Genomic DNA, 20,569 nt, shown 5'->3' with positions numbered 1-20,569 from the left:
GGAACTACAATTAACATCCGGATCAACGCCACATGCTGCTCTCTGCTGTTCTGCTTTTGTATCTTTGATTTGTCTTATTTTATCTCTTTTTTCTTTCTCATAAACGTGTGAAAGTTTATGCTTGCTCAAGGATTTAATATCATATTAATATCGTATTCTATGATTAATATTTAGAGAAATTGTAGTTCTCCCCAGGCAGCCAAAGTAAATGTTTCAATGTTTAAATGAAGATCTCCATGTTATCAAACTGACTGTCGCGTAATTTTTTTGCACTTTCATCTCTGAGATGGCTGCTCAGTTCAGACAGTCAGCTCAACAGAAAGCCAGCAGCAGCAGCTCAGAGCAACAAGCTGCCAAACCAGGAGAAGTTCCCTGTGATGTCTGCACTGGAACCAAACTGAAGGCCCTGAAGTCCTGCCTGGTTTGTCTGGTCTCCTACTGTGAGACTCACCTGGAGCCTCATCTGACAATGGCAGGCCTGAAAAGACATCAGCTGATCGACCCTGTGGAGAACCTGGAAGGCAGGATGTGTACGAAGCACGATAAACTGCTGGAGCTGTTCTGTAAGACCGACCAGATGTGTGTCTGCATGCTCTGCTCTGTTTCAGACCACAAGACACATGATGTTTTTCCTCTGAAAGAAGAATATGAAGGAAAGAAGGCCGAGCTGGGGAAGACAGAGGCTGAAACTCAGCAGATGATCCAGAAGAGACGACTGAAGATTGAGGAGATCAAACGCTCAGTGGAGCTCAGTAAGGAAGATGCAGACAGAGAGATAGCAGGTGGTGTTCAGGTCTTCAGCGCTCTGAAGGAGTCTGTTGAGAGAAGCCAGGCCGAGCTCATCGACACGATCAAAGAGAAGCAGAGAGAGACAGAGAAACAGGCTGAAGGCTTCATCAAAGAGCTGGAACAGGAAATCTCTGAGCTGAAGAAGAGAAGCTCTGAGGTGGAGCAGCTCTCACGCTCTGAAGACCACCTCCACCTCCTCCAAAGCCTCCCGTCCCTGAACGCTGCTCCACCCACCAAGGACTGGACAGAAGTCAGGGTCCGTCCACCTTCATATGAGGGGACTGTGAGGAGAGCTGTGAATCAGCTGGAGGAGACGCTCAGTGAACAGATGAAGAAGCTGCCTGAGCTGAAGAGGGTCCAGCAGTATGCAGTGGATGTGACCCTCGATCCTGATACAGCACATCCTGCTCTCATCCTGACTGATGATGGAAAACAAGTTAAACATGCTGATGTATGGAAGAATCTCCCAGACAATCCAGAGAGATTTGATATTTGTGTTCATGTCTTAGCAAAGCAGAGTTTCTCCTCAGGAAGATTTTACTGCGAGGTTCAGGTTAAAGGGAAGACTGAGTGGGGTTTAGGAGTGGCCAGAGAGTCGATCAACAGGAAGGGAAACATCACACGGATTCCTCAAGATGGTTACTGGACGATATGGTTGAGGAATAAAAACGAGTACGAAGCTGCTGCTGACCCTCCAGTCCGTCTCTCTCTGAAGTCTCAGCCTGAGAAGGTGGGGGTGTTTGTGGATTATGAGGAGGGTCTGGTCTCCTTTTCAATTCAATTCAATTCAATTTTATTTATAGAGCGCCAAATCACAACAACAGTTATCTCACAGCGCTTTTCATAAAAAGAGCAGGTCTAAACCGTACTCTGTGATGTTATTTACAGAAGCCCAACAGTTCCCACCAAGAGCAGCACTAGGAGACAGAGGCAAGGAAAAACTTCCTTTTAAGAGGCAGAAACCTCGTGCAGAAACATGGCTCAGGGTGGGCGACCATCTGCCTCGACCGGTTTGGGTGAAGTAGAGAGAGAAAGAGGGAGAGAGGGCAGGAGAGGAACAGAGAGAAAAAGAGAGGGATGGAAGGAGAGGGAGGGGAGGGAGCCTACACAATATCCACACAGAGGTACAGACAGTAAAGGTGATGTTGCTATAGACTAAATGAAAAAATGGTACAGATATTTATAATAGTGTTAATGATAACAGTCGTAATGTTAATGATTATAATAACAATAATAACAATAGGACTAGTAACAATAGTCGTTGCAGCAGAGGGTGTCGAGCAGGAACACGGGGGCAGCAGGTGACCCGCAACCACAGATCCAGACTCCACAGCTCCAGAGCCAGAAAACCTGCAGGAAGTGATAGGAGAGAGGAGAGGGACGAGAAAGCACAAGACTACCAGAAAGGGGAGAAGTTGTGTTAGTAACATGCAATAATGGGATGAGGTTGCATACAGAGGGAGAGAAAGTAGAGGAGAGAGGAGCTCAGTGCATCATGGGAAATCCCCTGGCAGTCTAGGCCTATAGCAGCATAACTAAGGGATGGTTCAGGACTCACCTGAGCCAGCCCTAACTATAAGCTTTATCAAAGAGGAAAGTCTTAAGCCTACTCTTAAATGTGGAGATGGTGTCTGCCTCCTGAACCCAAACTGGAACCTGGTTCCACAGGAGAGGAGCTTGATAGCTGAACGCTCTGGCTCCTAGTCTACTTTTGGAGACTCTAGGACCCACAAGTAACCCTGCATTCTGGAGCGCAGTGCTCTGATGGGGTAGTAAGGTACTATGAGCTCTTTAAGATAAGATTGTGCCTGACCATTAAGAGCTTTGTAGGTAAGAAGAATGATTTTAAATTGGATTTTACTGGAAGCCAATGCAGAGAAGCTAAAACAGGAGAAATATGATCTCTTTTCCTGGTTCCTGTCAGAACACGTGCTGCAGCATTCTGGATCAGCTGAAGAGTCTTAATGGACTTTTTTGAGCAGCCTGATAATAAGGAATTGCAGTAATCCAGTCTAGAAGTAACAAATGCATGGACTAGTTTTTCTGCATCATTTTTAGACAGGATGTTCCTGATTTTCGCAATATTACGTAGGTGGAAAAAGGCTGTCCTTGAAATTTGCTTAATGTGAGACTTAAACGACATGTCTTGATCAAAGATAACTCCAAGATTCCTCACAGTGGTGCTGGAGGCCAGGGCGATGCCATCCAGGGAAACTATATCTTTAGATAATGCGTCACGGAGGTGCTTAGGCCCCAGAACAATAACTTCAGTTTTATCTGGTTATCTAGTTTAACATTAGAAAATTACAGGTCATCCAGGTTTTAACATCCTAAAGGCACATTTGAAGTTTAGCTAACTGATGAGTTTCATCTGGTTTGATCGATAGATATAACTGAGTATCATCTGCATAACAATGAAAATTTATGGAATATTTCCTGATAATATTGCCAAGAGGAAGCATATATAAAGTGAAGAGGATTGGTCCAAGGACAAAAGGATGTCTTATGAACATGGCTCATGAAGTCGTAACTACTGAGAGCTATGGGAATACTTGGCTCAATAGAGCTGTGACTCTCAGCCTGGCTACAGTGCTGAAAAGAAACCTGGGGTTGTTCCTATTTTCCTCTATTAATGACGAGTAGTACGCTGCTCTGGCATTACGGAGGGCCTTCCTATAAGTTTTAAGACTATCTTGCCAAATTAAACGAGAATTTTCCACTGCCAATTCCTCTTTCCGCGATATTTGCTTTAATTTGCGAGTTTCAGTATTATACCATGGAGCTAACCGTCTTTGTTTTATTATTTTCTTTTTTAGAGGGGCTACAGAGTCGAGTGTCATTCGCAGCGAGCCTGCAGCACTATCAACAAGATGATCGATTTGGGAGGGACTGAAATTAGCATAGGAATCCTGTTACTTTGTGACTTGATAATGAATTTAGAGCTGATGGAATCGCATCCTTAAATTTAGCTACAGCTCTATCAGACAGACATCTTGTATAGAAATTTTTGCCCAATGGCGAGTAGTTCAGCAATACAAACTCAAAAGTTATCAAACAGTGGTCGGATAAAGAGGGATTCTGTGGGAACACCACTAAATGTTCAATTTCAATACCATACACCAAAACAAGGTCGAGGGTGTGGTTAAAACAGTGAGTCGGTTCATGAACACTCTGAGAGAAGCCAATGGAATCTAACAGAGAGATAAACGCAGTACTGAAGCTGTCATTCTCAACGTCCACATGAATATTAAAATCCCCTACAATAATAACTTTGTCCGTTTTAAGGACTAAAGTTGACAAAAACTCAGCAAATTCAGATAAGAATTCAGATACGGGCCAGGTGCTCGGTACACTATAACAAAAAATTGGTTGCAGTGATTTCCAACTTGGGTGCGAAAGACCAAGAACAAGGCTTTCAAATGAGTTATAGTTTAGTTTAGGTTTAGAGCTGATTAGTAGGCTAGAGTCGAAGATAGCTGCAACTCCACCTCCTCGGCCTGTGCCTCGAGGAATGTGAGTATTAATATGACTGGGAGGGGTGGATTCATTTAGGCTAACATATTCTCCATCACCCAGCCAGGTTTCAGTAAGACCAAATAAATCAATATCATAATCTGATATTAGTTCATTTACTAGTACAGCTTTAGAAGAGAGAGATCTGATGTTTAAGAGTCCACATTTAACTCTCCTATTCGTTTGCACTATTGCTCTTGTGGTTTTAATTTTTATGAGGTTTTTATGCACAGCTCCTCTTCTGTTTACCTTTTTAAATAATTTAAATGGTCGGGGGGCAGACACCGTCACTATAGGATTTTCACTAAGTAACTCCTGAAATGGAGGAGCAGAGAAGTGTGTTAGACTGCGACTCTGCCTCCTGGTCTCAACTCTGGGTTGTCATGGATTTGGTCCACTAATAAACTTGGCCAGATTTCTAGAAATGAGAGCTGCTCCTTCCCAAGTGGGATGGATGCCGTCTCTCCGGATCAGACCAGGTCTTCCCCAGAAAGTCTGCCAATGATCAACAAAGCCCACATCGTTTGCTGGACACCACCTCGACAACCAGCGGCGGAATGACGACATGCGGCTATACATGTCATCACTGGTCAGATTTGGCAGGGGTCCAGAGAAAACTACGGCGTCCGACATTGTTTTTGCATATGTACACACCGACTCAACATTAATCTTAGTGACCTCCGATTGGCGTAACCAGGAGTCATTACCGCCGACGTGAATAACAATCTTACTGTATTTACGTTTATCCTTAGCCAGCAGTTTCAAATAAGACTCAATGTCGCCCGCTCTGGCCCCAGGGATGCACTTAACTATGGCCGCTGGCTTCGCTAACTTCACGTTTCTCAAAATGGAGCTGCCAATGATCAGAGTTGGTTTCTCAGCGGTGTGTCGCTGAGTGGGGAAAATCTGTTAGAAACATGAACAGGTTGATGATGCCCCGTGGACTTTGAATGCTTACGACTATTCCTCCTTCGGACAGTCACCCGCCCCCCCCCCCTTTCCTGGCTGCACAGGAGATGCCGGGGGACGGCTACCAGAGGCTAACTCAGGCCGTTCCGCACCGACTACCAGGGACTGGCTAGCTACAGTAGCTAAAGACTGATCTACCAAGGTGCGGAGCCGGACTTCTAAATCACTGAGCCTCGCCTCCATGTCTATAAATAAACTACACTTATTACACGTACCATTACCGCTAAAGGAGGCAGAGGAGTAACTGAACATCTGACACACCGAGCAGGAGAAAGTAGGAGAGAGAGAGGGAGAAGGAGAAGCCATCGCTAGCTGCTAAGCTAAAGTCGCTAACGGCTAAGCTAAAGTACTGTAGCGTCAGTTACCAAAACTTTAGAACAACTATGAGATTGAACAGCAGTCACTAAAAGATGGAAAGAACTGTGAGTGCTTAGGCAAAATTACTGTAAAGAATAAGTGTTTAGCAGACAGTTGGCTGCTGTAATCTAACAAATGTAACAACAACACGGTACCAACACACAAGCACCGGAAACGGAAATGAGTCGACACGCTTACCGCAGTACGTCAGCCGTCAGCCGCTCAAGCCTAGTCAAACTCTTTTATGACGTTGATACTGCAGCTCTTATCTACTCCTTTACTGGCTGCTTCTTCACTGAGAAACTCTACCCATACTTTAATCCTGGTCTTAAATATGGTGGTAAAAACTCTGCCCCTCTGATCATCTCTCCTGTCAATCACACTGAGTAGAACATTTGATTTTCTACATGGTATAAATTATATTTTTTTCCTAATGTAAGGTGCATTCATGTTTTTTCCAGATTCTGATCATTGTCTGTTTTTCCTTTTGTTTATCTTTGATGTCACGTTGCTACTTACGACTACAACAGATCCAAGGGTCTCAATTTTATTATTCATCATGGGACTGGGGAGGATGGGGGGGGGGGTTATCAGGAAAGGGACAGGACATGATAATTTCTGAGGGAGATTGATGGGATAAGAGTGAAAATTCTGTTTGACCCTCTACAGCTTCATGTCACTTAACGATTCACTCTACAACAGTTCATCCTGCAGTCCAAATAATTCTGATGACAATCCAGAGAGACTCTCTATCGTCCCAGTGTGCTGCTACAGTGTCCATGTCAGCTGCAGTATGTGCTCTCAAAACAAGTTGGACCCGGTGAGTCTATTCCAGGACAGGGATTACATATCACATTATGTGAATGTGTGTCAGTCTGTAAAATGTGAGTCATAGCGTATTGAACAAAGCACACTGGTTACTAAGGCTACATCCATACGTTTAGTTTTAAAACGCAGACCTTTTGCTGTGATTAAGTCTGCAGATAACACTGATGCATGTCGTAGTATTTACGTCTCCCAGTCTGGTTCCTATCGCCAAAGTCACTTTGTGCTCCAGCGTTACTTTCAGTAACAGTTCCACCTCGTTGTCGGTCCATGCAAAGAAATCTCTGCTGTGGTTCTTCGTCACTGCTGTTGTTCGCTCGTCTCTAGTAGCCTAGTACTTCCTTCTTTCCCTGAATCTTCAAGTAGAATGTAGCTGCAGTACCAGAGGTTGCATTTTCAGGACCGCAATCCAAGGACTGGAACTGCATTTGTAGGACCCTTGTTTTCTTTGATACAGCCGGCTGGCTAGCTAATCATGGGAAACAACTTTAAAACACTGCCTGTACATGTAACTGATCTCACTGGGGGCGTCCAGCCTCTTGGGTATGGGGTAAATGGAAGGTAAATGTGTGTGATGCTTTAACAAATATGTCCAGAGGGGTCATGACTTTAAGTGGTTCACCACATGTACCTTGGACATGGGTGTCTTTCTATAGATCCAGATTGAGTGTCCCCTAGGGAACATTGAAAGACACCACGTTGCCAGTGCATCCACATAGGGCTGTGCTATTAATTGAATAACCTCAATTACCATTTAGACTTCCAATGATTATAAAAACAAGTTAATCGAGATAAAACAATTACTGTGGCACATGCCATTACACAATGACACTAACTTTTTTGTTACAAATCCAGCGCACCCCTTTCCTTTACAGCTGTTCCCTCCCTAAAAACCCAAACTCCTTCTCAGCAGGCTGTGATGTTCAGCTTGAGCCAAGATGATCGAGTTATAACTGCTGTCATCATTATTAGTTTAAACCTATGGAGTTTTACACGGCCCCGCAACAAGCAGGTAGGCTGTAGTTTAAGGATATTCTTTATACATACACTAAAGGGGGCAGCAGTTGCTCAGTCCCTAAGGACTTGACTGGAAACTGGAGGGTCGCTGGTTCGAGTTCAGGCCACAGATACTGAGTGTGGACTGGTAGCTGGAGAGGTGCCAGTTCACCTCTTGGGCACTGCTGAAGGTGGCCCCTAGCAAGCCCCTGGAACCCCAAACTGCTCGGGGCGCCGTACCAAGTGGCAGCCCCCTCACGCTGACATCTCTCCATGCGTTGTCCCTATAGGTCCTGTTTGTGTGTAAAACATTAACAACAGAGTGAAAACATTGAGTTTCTCCTCGTAGGATTAATAAAGTATATCTCTTGTATTCTAAAGCAGGTGTGTTTAGTGTTGCTTTACCTGGTCTCTGTGTTTGTAAAACATCCACTGTGTCCACGTCTTCCAACATAATACAGATTTATAGTTTCACGGTTGTATTATAGCATTATGTAATGTAGTAAATTATCTTCAACTCGAGTATTACACCTGTCACCTGCTCTGCTTCACTGCATGCACACACACACGGAGCCTCTCAGCGACGCATCTTTCACCCAAAGCAATCAACAGGGGGAGAAACACTGCGCTGCTGTCGTCCTCGTGTGCTCTAGATCTTGTTTAAAGTTAATAATATGGGATTATTATTTCTAATTTCATGGGCTATTTGGGATTTTGGGGTATTTATTTTTTAAACGAAGCATTCACTTTTAAAAGTTCAATAAATTAATAAGTCGATGAGTAATTGTGTTATATAATTGTGTATATATAACAAAATTATCGTGATTAGGATTTTGCCATAATCAAGCAGCTCTACATCAAAAAATATTTTAATTCATGAAATTATATGAAATTTTTTGTATGAAACCGCAACTCTGCTTTTTTTCTGCACAGGTTAATGCTTTTTTCCCCGGAACGGTTTTAGATTTTTAACTCTTGTTAAAAATATAAAATAGTTTTAAATTTGGTGAAGAGCACATTATGACTTGTTTAGTTCTGCGAGGAGCTCCATTACTAGCAATTATCTACAGGCCTCCAAAGTACAATTCTAATTTTATTGATGAATTAAAAATATATTTTATCTTTAATTTGCACTGATTTTGATTATTTTGTCATTGCTGGTGACTTAAACATAATCACAAGGACAATAAAGCCAAGGAACCATGTGCCATACTGGACTCTTTTGGTGTCCAGGAGTACGTACGTCTTGGTCATACTCGGATTTGGTATTTCTCAAAAGAACTCAACATTTCTGCCACTGTTAAAGATGTTGCTTTGTCAGAACTGTCAGAAATGTGGACCTCACTTGACATTTAAATGACACAGCTACACTTTTCATGAGCATAATTTCCCCTGCACCATGCAAACCATCTGATTATGTTGATGCCTTGCTGACGTTGCTGGCTGTGCTGCCTTCACTTCAAATATTGCTATTGTTGTGGTTAAGATTGGACCAATTAAAGTTAGAACCATGTATTGCCAAAAGAAAGCACCATGGAGGAATGTTAGATGTTAGAAAGAAATCCTCAAAGAGTTAATAACCATATCTTTACACAGTAATGGAGAGAACCTCCAAACGAGCTACAAAAGAAAATGGAAAAGCAGAGTTTAAAAACGTAAAGGGTCAGGCTGAAAAGTTCAAAAGAGTCAAACGTCTTTGTTGAAATGCAAGTAAATGTAAAAAAATTAGCCAACTCGTTCTGTAGTAGTAGTACTAGTACCAGGTCCAAGACCAGGAAGAGGAAGATGCCACAGCCCTGTTCACGGGTGAAAGAGTAGACAGAGAGGACAGTGAAGACAGAGATAGTGCGGCTGAACAATATGCGTCTAAATGTGCAATATGTTTTCAGAATCTATCAGAGAAATGCAAATTCTGTTCAGCTACTGTTTTGTAAATAGGTTACCAGAAAGCAGAGGTGGAAAGTAATGAATTCCAATTACTTGCCTAACTGTAATTGAGTAGTTTTGTTGCGTAGCCTACTTGACAATTCATGAATATAAAAATATAACAAAATAAAATGCTGCGCTTACTTGTGTTGGATAATGCACATGATTCTTCTATATTTAAACTAAATTGCATAGCATGTTTTCTTATTGTGCAAATAAACCTTTCTCAAAGCATTTTTGTTTGTTAGAGAACATGTTTTGGTGCAAGCTACTTTCAGAAAAGTAATGGGGACATGTCCCCAGTGTAAATGTCATCTACACAAGGATGCAGAACCTGAACTATGTTGCTTAACATGACAACCTGGTTTTCCCTTTGCTACCTTTGCTCCTGCACGCAGTGTAAATGCAATTAACCCTTTAACTGCCTCACACTTTTCTGCTGCTTTTAAAGACTCATTGTTGTACAATCTCGATGGCTGTAATCTCATTGTTGAGGAACTCACCTCCCACTTTGATTGTACTTGTACTGAGATATTGGACTGTGTTGCTCCACTGAGGGAAAAACGCTCTAAACCTCTTTCAGAGCCTTGGCTGAATGACACTTCCCGCTCTCTCAGACGTGCCTGTAGAATAGCTGAGAGAAAGTGGAAAAAGGACAAACTTCAAGTCTCATTTGAAATATTGGGGGATACATTATTTAAATACCAGAGAGCAGTAAAATCTGCTACAACAACATTTTTTATCCCATGTTGTGCACACCAGGGTTGTTGCTGAAGATTCTTGTAACAAATGTGTAATTTATACAAAACTAATGAACTAATGACCTTTGGCAGATAAGGCATGAGAGGTCCTATGCAGATGAGTAACACCCTTTTTTTTCTCAAAAGAGGTTAACATTGAAAGGGATGATGATCACATAGTAAGAAATTGTTGTGCACTTAACCATGCTCTGAAGTTTACTGTCCCTAAAGTCAATTCCAGTCAAGATCAACGTATCATTCTTAAAGGGGGCAGTGACCACACATTTTTTTAGTACATTAACACAAGTCTTGCATTTAAATATTTCACTCTGTGTCAATATTTAGCTTCAATGAAGTGCTGAAAGAAATATTATGGAACAAGCTGGGGGTTTTTCAAAAATTGTCAGATTGAGATAAATAAGGGATGGGATCCATAACTGTAAGTAGGATAAATTCATTGTTGGTTTTCATCTTTGCATGGGATTTGTTAATGATAAGAAAAATGTATGAATATCACCACAGTTATTCATTAAGGTTCAAGTTTATTTATATAGCACATTTAAATGACCATGCAGGGTCATTGCATGAGCCTGACATTTGCATACAGCAACAGAGGCAGGTTAAACAGGAATGCAGACAGTGGGTTAAAGGTTAGATCTTTGTGGGGAAGAAGCTCTACCTGTAGAGGACAGGAAAATAAGTTTTCCGCAAAACATGGAAATAATGACACACATATAATGCATACTGAGAATCAGTGGACACTGTGATGTCCTGTAGCTAAACTGAAAAACACGGCTTAAAACAAATAATTTGTAGCTGCCTGCGCCGACACCATCCACGAAGTAAAACAGAGTCAGAGTTACAACTCTAGGGTTTGTGTGTCTGTGGCCAGCATTTCTTCAGTAGCTGCTGCCAGTGCTCTTAGGCCTGCTACTACTTCCTTCCCTGTAGTGGAAAAACGTTTGGAGTTGTAACCTATTGGTAACTGTTTGTCCCCACAGACAACCAACAAAAAACTGAGGGGAATCTGTCACAACATGGTCTCCAACTGGTTTTGGCTGAACCACAACATCTCTTAAATCCCCAAATCAAAAACTTGCTACAAAACCCCCAAATTCAGACAGGGTTACTGGTGAAGCTGCACAATCTAAACCCCACGCAGACTTTATCCATTCCTATTGTATCTTTCTGTAATCTCTAGTGCCTGGTGAGAAATGTGATACTCACTGCAGACAGTCAAGCGTCTCTGAACTTTTTTATGGCACTGCAGATAGCAGTTTATCAGAAAATGTCCCGATAGTAAATCACTCCTGGAACCTAATTCCTGTATCAAATGTAGATATTAAAAAAGCTCACATGCTGTTAGGTTTGACTCTGGGACAGATGTGCTTTCAAACTTTCAATGGGCTTCTCATTCACACAACACTCACAGTCACTCTGATCTTTCCATACTTGTGTATAGTTGGATCTTATCAAGCACACACGATCTTTGGATAAACTCTTCAGCCAAGTGGGCAAACACATAACCGTGGTCCTACACTGGACTTGGTTTTTACCCTGGGTGTCAGCGTCTCCTCTGTGGAATTAGTGGACATGACCATATCTGACCACAGATGTATTGTTTTTAGCTGCGATTCGCCTGTTACTCATGCCGCCTCACCAAGCTCCGTGTGTTCTCGCTTCTTTAATGAACAAAGTGTTTTGCACATTCTTTCAGAGCCAAAGCCAACACCTGTCTGATTCCAACACCAACAATCTGGTCGATCACTTCAATCATATCTGCTTGTCGTCACTAAATATTACTGCTCCTCTAAAGGTTAGGCCTACGTCTAAAGCTAGTAAGCAACCCTGGATAAATGACAGCATTCGCAGCCTCAAAAGGGAATGCAGGAAAAAATCCAGTCTCCAAGTCCATTACCTCAGTCTGAAGGATTTATTAATTAACTACAATAACATGGTTAAGGATGCGAGAACACACTATTTTTCTGAACTCATTACTACACATAAACACAATCCCAGGTTTCTGTTTAAGACTGTGGATCAGCTGGTAAACCCAACCCCTCCTTGTGCCTCAGCTGGAAGTAATGATGACTGTGAATTGTTTTTATCTTATTTTACCAATAAGGTGGTGTCAATCAGAGCCTCTATTACCCCTGTGGCTTCTTCCTCAGAGGTTCCTCACCAGCAACAAGAGAGTTTTAACCAGTTTTATCCCATCGACTTGTCTGAGCTTTTAAAAACAGTATCACAAATGAGAGTGTCCTCCAGCCCACTTGATGTAATACCTACAAAGTTTTACTGAAAGTAATAGATTCTGTTGGGCCCCATTTGATCTCTGTTTTCAACAGCTCCCTATCTACTGGTTGTGTCCCTGATTATTTTAAAACGGCTTGCGTGAACCCACTTTTAAAGAAACCTGGTTTAGATCCCTCCCTCCTACATAATTTTAAAACTGCCTTTTATTGCAAAGATTCTAGAAAGAATTGTGTCCAAACAGCTGCTCACTGTACTGGAAAATAACAAATATTTGAAAAGTTTCAGTCTGGTTTCAGGAAGTACCACAGCACTGAGACTGCCCTGCTTAAAGTCACCAATGACCTTTTAATGTCTGCTGATGAAGGCATGTGCTCAGTCCTGGTACTCCTGGACCTTAGCGCTGCTTTTGACACCATTGATCACAACATCACGTTAGACAGACTGAGGCACTGGGTGGGGATCTCTGGTACTGCCCTAGAATGGTTTTCATCCTACCTGTCAAATAGGAAGTTTTGCGTGTCTGTAAACAACTATGTCTCTTCGTTCTGTCCAGTTAAATATGGTGTGCCTCAGGGTCGGTCTTAGGACCCATTTTGTTTTCCTTGTATCTGCTTCCCCTTGGACATATTATCCATAAACATGGAATTTCTTTTCATATTTATGCTGATACACACAAATATACTTGCCCGTCAGATCCACAGACCCTGGAATGCTGAGTTCACTTAACAACTGCCTTTGTGAAGTTAAAAAATGGATGTCAAATAATTTCCTCCAGCTGAACTCAGACAAAACAGAAATCCTGGTCATCGGGTCCAGCAGATGGCAAATCAAATACTGCCATCTGCTGGTTCCCTAGTAAATCACATTAAGCCTGTGGCAAAGAACCTTGGTGTTTGGTTTGATAGTAATTTAAATTTCGAGCAGCACACCACAAAGCTTGTTCAATCATGTTTTTATCAACTCAACAAAAATTCGATCTATGTTAACTTTTAAGGACACCGAGACCATTTTACACGCCTTCATCTCATCACGGATTATTGCAACAGCCTTTTTACCTGTTTAACCCAAAAATCTATTGATGGACTTCAGACTGTCCAGAACTCAGCTGCCAGGCTTTTAACCAGAACAAAGAAATATGACCACATTACTCCTATTTTAGCTTCATTACACTGGCTCCCAGTGTGTTTTAGAATTGACTTTAAAATTCTATTGATCACTTTTAAAGCTTTTAAAGCTCTTCATGGCCTCTCGCCTTGTTATATTTCTGACCTTTTAGTCCCATACACACCAGCACGTACCTTGAGATCCTCGGGCAGAGGTCTGTTGTCTGTTCCAGAGTCTCGACTGAAAACTAAAGGGGACAGAGCGTTTGCTGTCAGGGCCCCGAGGCTCTGGAACAGCCTGCCCGAGGAAATCAGGTCGGCTGAGTCAGTGAACTCTTTTAAGTCCCTTCTTAAAACATACTTTTATAGGAGAGCTTTCCCGATCTTATTTGACTTTATTTTATCCCTTTTATTTAATTGTATTTTACTAATTTTATATTTATCTGTATTTTAGTCTTTTCAATGTTTTCATGCTTTTATCTTGTATTGTTTTTTGTATTATTGTCTCTTGGGTATTATTGTCTTTACACTTGTTAAAGCACTTTGTAACTTGTTTTTGAAAAGTGCTCTACAAATAAGGATTATTATTATTATTATTATCTTTATGACACAATATAGCACCTGGTCTATATTGAATTGTATATACTACACACTGAATGAGTACCGCAGAGTTTATTCATTTATCATCTCACACATATGCTCTTTTGTTTTCGTTCTCAGTGGGACATACTATTGTTAGTGTTTGAAACTCAAAAGTTCTTAACCTGTTGGTAACTACAAGCTATTTGCCCCTATTTCCAGGAAGAACACCTAAAATAACATACCCAAAATCAGTCAGGAATAACTCCTCAGCCATTAGGCCTAGATGTATAATTCTGGTCTCCTAAGGAATATTTATTTAGCTATTAAAGAGTAAATGGAGATGCAATAAAGGAAAATATGATATTTTCAATCCTCTATAGGACATTCTATGAAAAACATTTATGTCTTTACACACAAGTTATTTATATTATAACGGGACGTACATCCAGTAGACTTATGTTATCGTTTAGTATATACCGTTATATGTGTAAATATTTTTTCTTTAAGATAGGAGAGTTTAGAGAGAGTAGAGGGAAAAAGAGAGAATTACATAAAGCAGCGGTCACAGGTCGAATCCAGGCCGCTGCGGCAAAGACTCTTTACTGTAAAGTAAAGACTTCACTGTTTGTAAAGTGCAAGATTTTTTATTTTTGTTTCAAAATGACGCAGGATAAAAAACTCTTTTGTGTTTATGTCCATCGACTACACAGGAATTACTCCAGACTAGTTGTCAACACCCCGAAGGAAAATGAGAACTGTTCCGGAACAAAAATACCACCACTAAGGAATTACGTATCAGGCCTGTCTCGAAAAATATCACACATTATCACTAAAAACTATAGCCCCTTTTCCACTGCACAGTACCAGCTCGACTCGGCTCACCTTTGTTTGGTTTTCCACTGTGGAAAAGTTGTACCTGTGCCTTCTTCCAGGTACTTTTTTTTCATATCAACTCTGTCATGGTTCCAAGAGAGCTGAGGCGATACTAAAATGTGATGTGAAAACAAAGCAGACTGCTGATTGGTCAGAGAGAATCGTCACTATTCATTGCGTCATCATTGCGTGTGCCAGACAGAGGCCAGCAGCAGAAAGTTTTATATTTTACAATTTTCATACTTGATTTCATCACTAAATCCACTTCTGACAAGTTTTGAGGTGAGAAATCAGCTGTGTAGATTTCGAATATTGACAGATTTACGAGAAGTGATGGCGGAACAAAAATGTGCTTAAATATTTTCAGAGTTGTGGCTGCGGGGGAAGCCTGCGGCGACCTGCGGGAGGAGCATATGAGGCCGGCCAGCTGCCCGCTAACAGAGCCCTCTGCTCCTGCTGTCACACAGACCGCTGCAGCAACAACGGCAGAGGAAAACACAGCTGGAAGCTTTTCATACCGCTTATCTGTTTTTAAAGAGAAAGCTGTGTGGATCTCTGATGTGTGCGTGTCGTATTGAACATTACGTCGCGGCAGTTATGTGTGGCGTCGCTATGACGACCAGGGGTACTATCTGCATTGGAAAACGGAGCACGACCAAACCGTGTAGAGTCGAGGCGAGTGGAGCTGGTACTGGTAATGGAAAAGCGACATATCACCGTAAATGTAATAATATACACTATCTGGCAGACATCACCAAATGAAATTACATGTCTATCAACCTAGTTTTTCTTTTCAGGAAATGGTTCATCACACAGTACTCACATAGTAAGTTCAAATGGAGCGTCCTGCTGTTCACCACCCCGTTCAGACGTTCAGGGGGGTTCCTTTCCTAATTTGTGGAGGCGGAGACTTTCCCTACTGTTAATTTTACCTTCAGTTTGGACCCGAGCGTTGATCTGCGGAGCGTCCAATCCCATCCTCATCCCCAAGTGTAATAGTTGTAATAATACCACTCTAGCCCTCTCTCTGTACCGTACGTACAAAGGAATGATTCATCACACAGTTGACTCTGTTATTTGCTATTACAAGTTTTCTCTTACAAGGGACAGCAATTTAATCAGGGCCATGGCCCCCCCTGGCCCCCCCTTTATGGCACCCCTGCCAGGAAGACAAACTCTGGAACAGAGACTCTGGTGTTTTTTGGATTTCTGCACCTCAGCAGAAACATATGCTGACATCGATATATCTGTTTATCGATTTTTCTGCCTCTTATCTGACCCGTGACCTGGCGACAGCAGAATAAACAGCATCAAAATGACAGAGGTGTTCTGCATGGAAGCCAGTGTCCACAGTGTTTCCTTTGATTTGCTGTGGGCTGCAGAGCTGAGTAGAATACTTTGAGTGTGTTGTAGTCTTTAAATGTTTCTTTTAACCTTAACCATGCCCGACGGAGGTACTATGCAAAATTTGGTGCCAATCAACAACTCGGTGGCACTAAAAAGTGATTTCATATTTCTGCATCGGTCTCTCTGCGAATAATTTAAAAACTAGATGACGGTCTTATCGAAAACTCAAGAAATATCTAAAAATGTTTCCAAATTACTGTTAATACACTGGGGTGGTATAAAATGGTGCACAAACCGCAGACGCCAAAAATAATACATGTCCACCAGCTGGGTATAATCAATATAAGTGCATTTTGGTCAGTAACTCCCACAAAGGGTGCTTTAGACTTCATGTGGCTCTACGCAGCGCTGACTTAACGTAATACATGCTGGACTTAAAACAAGGCATGCTGGGTAGAAATTGTGTCAGACTTTTGCCGGTGCTGCAAAACGTCACCATGTCACATGGCATTAAAACCTGGCGGGAGCAAGGCGGCCACGAGATCAGTCAGTGATCATGCAGGTAGAATGTGTCCGACTTGATGGCGCCTTTTTTATTCCCCACCCCTGCAGTCACCTGCAGCTCATGTTAGACTATCAAGTCTGCAAAAGTCAGCCACCGTCATCTCGAACGCACCTATAGTAAGTTACACATTTAGTCATCTTACATCTTTACGATCCCTGAATTGCGCTACATCTAGAGATATGTGCCATGTATATTTTGGCCTTTAATTTGTTAGAGTACTTTTACTTGGTAAAAAATCTCCAGTAACAACATGGTGCCTTCAGTACATTCAACCAAACTAAATTCTTTTTGTGCCAAAAGAACGTCACATATCAGGTCAAACCTGAGGGCCAACGAAGCCCCACTGCAGAGCAGAAAGAGGCGGAGCAGCACTGGAAAAGCATGACAGCTTAAATGTCTCATACCTCAAATGAAAACATTTTTTACTGAGTGACAGAAGACCTGCAGTCGAGACAAACTTGTTTCTTCCAAAAGGAAAAATTAAGCTGACTTAACAACACAGCAGAGTCTCTGCCAAACCCTGGTGAGTACAGCTGATTATATTTACTACTTACTTTAACAAGTTCCTTTGTTTTTATTTTGTCCTCTTGGAAATGAATATTTTGCTTAGACATAGTGTCCTTTTACACTGGGGTCTCTGGGGACTTGAAATGGCTGATGTTGTCCCCACTGCTTTTTGAAAGCACTTGTTAAAATCTCCTGGAAAATAGCATAGCAAATGAAAATGCTATGAGAAAGGTTATTGTGCACAATAAGAAAACATGCAACGCTATGTAAATATAGAAGAAACACATCTGCATTAAGCTTAAAAAATTGACTGATTACTGCATTATAGGGCTGAACAATTTGGGGGAAAAATTCCTGCAGATTTTGCGATTACGATTTTCTTTTAGGTTTAGCTAAAGTTCAATATTCACTGCCAGACTATTTTTGACAGGACTTAACTCGTCAAGCAGCACAGAGCAGATGAACTAGGCAGGAAGTCAGACACAGCACAGAGAATCCAGTATATTTTCTAAATAAAACACCCGGTGCAGAATCACGATTATGTATCAACAATAAACACAATTAAAAAACAGATTGAAAAATAGTTTACGTAGCCTACTTAACCAAGGTAGAAGCACAAAAATAAAGCCCAACCGATCAAATCAACAATATCTGAACAAGTCAGGAAAATCAGACGGGCAAAACGCTCTTTTCTGAAACGCTCCACGTTGAAGCACAAAAAAAGGACAAATTAACAAAAGAACAACAACATAGGGCTGAACGCTGCTGAAGCACAGTGTGAGTTGATGCCGGACAAAACCGTGGCACATCCGCTGCCTCTGTCGGTTCGCCTGACGCCATCATCCCGCGCTTTCATCTAGTTTCGTTGTCGTTGTAAAATATACCTGCCCTGTGCCCTCTCTGATTGGTGAGCAGGTCGGTCACACAAGGACGACAATTGACTTAATTTGTAACTGCATGACTGTTTAAAACGAGTCAGATGTATAATTAACCTACATTTTAATCGCCGTCTTCACGATTAGCTAATCGCGTTCTTCCAAATCGCAATTTCCATTTGAAAACGATTCATCGTTCAGCCCTACTGCATTATATTCCAGTATATTTTTCTGAATTGTCACCTGCCACCTGAATTTTGTGTTTTCCTTTACATAAATAAAGACTTTCCACCACAAATTGGTGCAGAAAATGTCTCCAGAATGCAGGAAATTAAGCGTTTAATGCTCAAACTCTTCTGCGGGAGGACCCCCTGACCCCCCAGCCATGTATTTCATCACTGAATATTTAGTCTAAATAGTATTAAAATATCTTCTTGTGACCCTAATATTGTGCATCTTCACGTCTCGTGGGCTGAATGTTTTGTCACACCCCTAATCTGGGCCCCTAAATGTCCCCAACACTTTTCAACACAACGTGACGCCCTTGTGCTTAAATGTAAAATAACAAAATATTGAAAACTTTCTTGCTGATATTCCACTTAACCTAACTTGATCATTTTATGCCTAGTAAGGAATTTTGTAATTACACCTTAGCTTTCTCCTACTTTCACTGTTTGTCCTCAGAGTGTCGATATGTCTGCTGCCAGCTGCAAACTGAAGGCCCTGAAGTTCTGCCTGGGGGGTCTGATGTGTGTCTTCATGCTCTGGATGGTTTTAGACCACAAGACAGAGGAGGCTGTTCCTCTGAAAGAAGGCGGCGTTGAAATCCTGAAGAGACGACTGAAGATTGAGGAGATCAAACGCTCAGTGGAGCTCAGTAAGGAAGATGCAGACAGAGAGATAGCAGGTGGTGTTCAGGTCTTCAGCGCTCTGAAGGAGTCTGTTGAGAGAAGCCAGGCCGAGCTCATCTACACGATCAAAGAGAAGCAGAGAGAGACAGAGAAACAGGCTGAAGGCTTCATCAAAGAGCTGGAACAGGAAATCTCTGAGCTGAAGAAGAGAAGCTCTGAGGTGGAGCAGCTCTCACGCTCTGAAGACCACCTCCACCTCCTCCAAAGCCTCCCGTCCCTGAACGCTGCTCCACCCACCAAGGACTGGACAGAAGTCAGCGTCCGTCCACCTTCATATGAGGGGACTGTGAGGAGAGCTGTGAATCAGCTGGAGGAGACGCTCAGTGAACAGATGACGAAGCTGCCTGAGCTGAAGAGGGTCCAGCTGTATGCAGTGGATGTGACCCTCGATCCTGATACAGCACATCCCAAACTCATCCTGTCTGATGATGGAAAACAAGTTAAACATGCTGATGTAAAGAAGATCCTCCCAGACAATCCAGAGAGATTTGATTATTTTGTTATTGTCTTAGCAAAGCAGAGTTTCTCTTCAGGAAGATTTTACTACGAGGTTCAGGTTAAAGGGAAGACTGAGTGGGGTTTAGGAGTGGCCAGAGAGTCGATCAACAGGAAGCAAAACTTCACTGTGACTCCTCAGGATGGTTACTGGACGATATGTTTGATTGAAAATGAGTACTACGCTTTTGATGACCCTGCAGTCTATCTCTCTCTGAAGTCTCGGCCTGAGAAGGTGGGGGTGTTTGTGGATTATGAGGAGGGTCTGGTCTCCTTTTATGACGTTGATGCTGCAGCTCTTATCTACTCCTTTACTGGCTGCCGCTTCACTGAGAAACTCTACCCACTCTTTAGTCCTGGTCTTAATGATGGTGGTAAAAACTCTGCCCTCTGATCATCTCTCCTGTCAATCACACTGAGTAAAACAACCATTTTAGGGATTATTTTTATGGGAGCGGGATGGGATAAGAGTGAAAATCCACTACAGCCTCATGTCACAGAATAACCTCTATTCATAGCTTTGGATTATTACACACATTGATTTCTCTTCTTCGCCCCCACTGACATCTTCACTTCCTGTTTGTACCACCAGTTCATCCTACAGTCCAAATAATTCTGATGACAATCCAGAGAGACTCTCTATCGTCCCAGTGTGCTGCTACAGTGTCGATGTCGCTGCAGTATGTGCTCTCAAAACAAGTTGGACCCAGTGAGTCTATTCCAGGACAGGGATTACATATCACATTATGTGAATGTGTGTCAGTCTGTCACAGCGTAACGAGCAAAGCTCTTAGGTTACTAAGTTAGCTCTCCTCATTATTATCTCTTCTTACTTGATGAAGTATTTTATTAAAGTCTGTGGACTTGATTTTATGCTTTTGACAGAAACTTGGTTAAATGAAGGTAATGATGAAACAGTATTCATTTAGTCGGCTCCAGA

At 42.0% G+C, this 20,569-nt stretch overlaps 1 protein-coding gene across 1 annotated transcript; it reads left to right on the top strand.

Moving 5' to 3' along the window:
- The first annotated feature begins 279 nt into the window (after positions 1-279).
- On the top strand, positions 280-20,023 carry LOC119894060 (pyrin-like). The gene is made up of 2 exons (XM_038706555.1): positions 280-1,552; positions 19,898-20,023. Exons 1-2 carry the CDS (start codon positions 287-289, stop codon positions 20,021-20,023), a joined length of 1,392 nt encoding a protein of 463 aa, XP_038562483.1. The 5' UTR covers positions 280-286.
- The last annotated feature ends 546 nt before the right edge of the window (positions 20,024-20,569 follow it).

The sequence above is a fragment of the Micropterus salmoides genome, unplaced genomic scaffold (assembly GCF_014851395.1).
Source record: "Micropterus salmoides isolate LMB-PRFRI ecotype aquatic unplaced genomic scaffold, ASM1485139v1 Ms_hic_scaffold_8, whole genome shotgun sequence".
NCBI classification, from domain to species: Eukaryota; Metazoa; Chordata; class Actinopteri; order Centrarchiformes; family Centrarchidae; genus Micropterus; species Micropterus salmoides.
This window is presented reverse-complemented; position numbering and strand designations above follow the sequence as displayed.

Excerpts from the sequence above, each read along its gene's own strand:
- LOC119894060 (XM_038706555.1), top strand. The coding sequence starts at position 287 with ATGGCTGCTCAGTTCAGACAGTCAGCTCAACAGAAAGCCAGCAGCAGC. Across the intron at positions 1,553-19,897 it reads TGGATTATGAGGAGGGTCTG|GTCTCCTTTTATGACGTTGA; the intron begins GTCTCCTTTTCA and ends GAGGAGGGTCTG.